This window comes from Osmerus eperlanus, unplaced genomic scaffold, assembly GCF_963692335.1.
Source record: "Osmerus eperlanus unplaced genomic scaffold, fOsmEpe2.1 SCAFFOLD_880, whole genome shotgun sequence".
Lineage (NCBI taxonomy): Eukaryota > Metazoa > Chordata > Actinopteri > Osmeriformes > Osmeridae > Osmerus > Osmerus eperlanus.
Window position 1 is genome coordinate 1 of NW_026911066.1, and position 3,134 is coordinate 3,134.

Sequence of the window (3,134 nt, forward strand, 5' to 3'; positions counted from 1 at the left end):
GATCAATGCGCGCTAAAAGTCAGCCCAATGAAGTTAAATGTGGATTCATTATTGAATACTTTACCCAGCCTGGTTTGAAACCGTGATGTTAGCTACAGAATAATAAAACAAAGACATTGCGAGAAAGCGAGGGAAAGACAGAGAGAGAGAGAGAGAGAGAGAGAGAGAGAGAGAGAGGATCATGTTCCTATCTGGGTTGTGTTGTCGTGCCACTTTCCCCGAGGCACACACACTTTGAGAGAGGGTGCGCGTGTTCGTTCGTGTGCGTTTGTGTGTGTGTGTTTGTGTACCCAGGCAGACACAACCACTAGTAATAGTAACAACTACTGGCTCACTTGAGCACTTCGTTGGAGGTGGCGGCACTTGCGCCCTTCTTGTCGGGGGCGCCGTGGCAACCGGACTTGAGCAGGGTGTGCGGCCCCCGGTCCAGCATCATGGTGGTGGTTGCCGTGGCGATGACAGCCACCGCGTCACGCACACGGGCCTCGATGCCGTAGTCCCATTCGTCGTACGACACGGAGATGAGCCCTGGAGATGGGAGGGAGGGAGGGAGGACGTAAAGAAGGAAATAGGGAAAGCATGGTGGGTAGAAGAGTCGAAGAAACACAATGAAGCGCTTACATTTTAGAGCACCTTTAAGAGCTAAACATACAAAACCAGTTTCAAAGGGATATAACATTCGTCATCTGATCTAGATCCCGCCCCTCCTGCGAATCACCCACGCACTTGTTTAAGTCTGAGGGCGAAATCAAACTCTGGACTGTCACACGTGAACGCAACCTCGCAACACGAACAACTCTGACCACCACCCACGTTTCAGCCCGGGCGCCGCTGCACCCGTCCCTGTGTTTTCGCTCGCCCCTCGTTTTCGCTTGCCCCTCTGGACACACACGCAATGACTAAGGTCAATTTGGTATTTTCCCCCCTAGAGGTGGAGTGTGAACTGGTCAAGGTCATGCGTGGAACGAAAGAAACCGAGCCCCCCCAGCTGCCCTCCGCCTGATTCGGGCGAGCGTGGCAGCGGCGGACACCACGCGAGGTACGTTCGCTGCCGTGTCTCGTCCCTCGCCTCCTGCCCTCCCGGCACACGGGCTCCGTCCAGGCTTAGACGCTCATCCGAGGTCAGTTTCTCTCTGCATGATCCTCAAAACGATGAGAAATCCTCTTTTTTATGTTTGATTATTTTTCATCCTCAACTATCCTTTAGTCCTCACCTGACTCACTGATAGGCTCTTCGGGCCAATTCTGATGACGTCACTGGAATAGGTGACCTCAGAGAGGATGTTGGGATACTTCCTTTCTGCTTGCTCATTTTGGGGGATGACGAATTGGGGATCACCGGATGTTTAACAACGGTATAGAGAGGGCCGTGCATTGCCTCTACACGAGAGGAACGCTCACCTCAAACCCTCTGACCCCCCCCCCCCCAAAAAAAAAAACCCACCCACACAAACACCCACACTTCGCCCCCCCCATCGCCCCCGGTCACCGTACCTGTGGGGTACACGGCGGGGACGTGGTCGGCGTCCCCGGCGATCAGCGAGGGCACGATCCACGTGTAGCCGTAGCCGGTGAGGCCCACCGAGTGGGCCACCTCGAAGATGGTGTTGGCCTCCTCCTTGGTGCAGTACAGCAGGATGACGGGGCTCTGCAGCTTCTTCAGCTGGTTCTGGATCTTGCTGTCGCCGTCGTCCACCGACATGTCCAGCAGCAGCACCTCCTCCAGCTCCCAGCCCACGAAGCTGTTCTCGATGGTGCTGCGGATCTGGGGGGGGGGAGGAGGAGGAGGAGGAGGAGAGTTGGGTGTGTGGGGGCCGCTGGGGTTGATGTCGCGAACGTCGGGAAAGAAGGCGGGGACGTGTCGTGATCGGAGGGAGCGGCGCTCTTCCGTCTGCAGAGTTGCCTTTTGGTGTCACGGATCAGACGTAAAGCCCAAAGGATTTAGGTTCACATCCGAGACAATTGTATTTGAGCCCTTTATTTCTGTTGGTAAGATGACAGCTTCTACGAGGAGCTAGAACATCCAACCACCACCTCGGCCCTGCTCAGTCCAGCCCTCCTCGAACACACCGCCATTCCCAACACCGGATCCAACCACGAACACCAACTCAATCCCAGCCCCTCCCCCCCCACCCTCCTTACCTTGTTGACAAAGTCCTGGTAGCCGGGATAGTACGTGGTGACGATGGAGAAGACGTACCAGTCGTACTCCTTCATGATGTTGAGCATGACCTGCGCCTGCTGCTCGATGGACGGGCCGAACTGGAAGAACATGGAGTGGTCGTCCTGAAGACAGGAGGGGAACGAGGGAGAGGAAGGAAGGAAGGAAAGAGGGGGGGGGGGAGATTTATTGAATTTACAGAGGGGAGGAAGGACCTTGAATACACGGAAAATAGACCCGTGGTCTGGTTCTTACGACTGTCGACAGTTTGCGGAGGAACCCTTTTTCTTCTGATTTCATTTGATCTCCAGTTGAACTGAAACTGACATCAACTCTAGTTCAGGACTCTGTTGGGGACCTCATTTCTGGAGGGTAGGAAAAGTGTGTGTTTTGGGGGGGAGGGGGGAGGGGGGAGGGGGGAGGGGGGGGAGGGGGGAGGGGGAAGGCGCATGTGACGGAAGGGACAGCCGCTCAAGGCACGGTGTGTGAGTCACAGGTGTGAGGAGGTCGGGCTGATGGGTGACTTTGTGAACTCAGTGACAGGGGGGCACATTGTGAATGGGAGTGGATGGAAAGGCCTGTAGCATGGCGTGCGTGCGTGCGTGCGTGCGTGTGCGTGCGTGGCATGCATTCGCATGTGTGTGCGTGAGGTAGAGTGCATTTATTTGTGTGTTTGTGTGTGAGGACAATAGGATGAAAGACCTGTGAGTGAGTGAGTGAGTGAGTGAGTGAGTGAGTGAGTGAGTATGTTTGCGTGTACGTGTGTGTATGTTTGCGTACTCATGTGTGTACGCTGGTTTCCACGGGCGCAGGCAGTCTACACGTACGGGCCTACACGTATGTGTGTGTACGTGTGTACAGGTGCGTGTGAGTGTATTAGTGAATTTCCAACCATGTGTGCAATCCTATTAGTGTTGCTGCTGGAGTGAACTCTCCCTATAAAGGATCTTCCTCGCTCCACTCAACACCAGAA

At 55.0% G+C, this 3,134-nt stretch overlaps 1 protein-coding gene across 1 annotated transcript; it reads right to left on the reverse strand.

Moving 5' to 3' along the window:
* Positions 1-331: 331 nt before the first annotated feature.
* Positions 332-2,286, reverse strand: LOC134015557 (glutamate receptor ionotropic, NMDA 2B-like; the record flags this gene model as incomplete). Its single annotated transcript, XM_062455101.1, has 3 exons — positions 332-528; positions 1,495-1,765; positions 2,143-2,286. Coding segments are annotated over 3 exons (612 nt in total), but the record flags the coding sequence as incomplete, so codon positions are not given.
* Between the last annotated feature and the right edge of the window lie 848 nt (positions 2,287-3,134).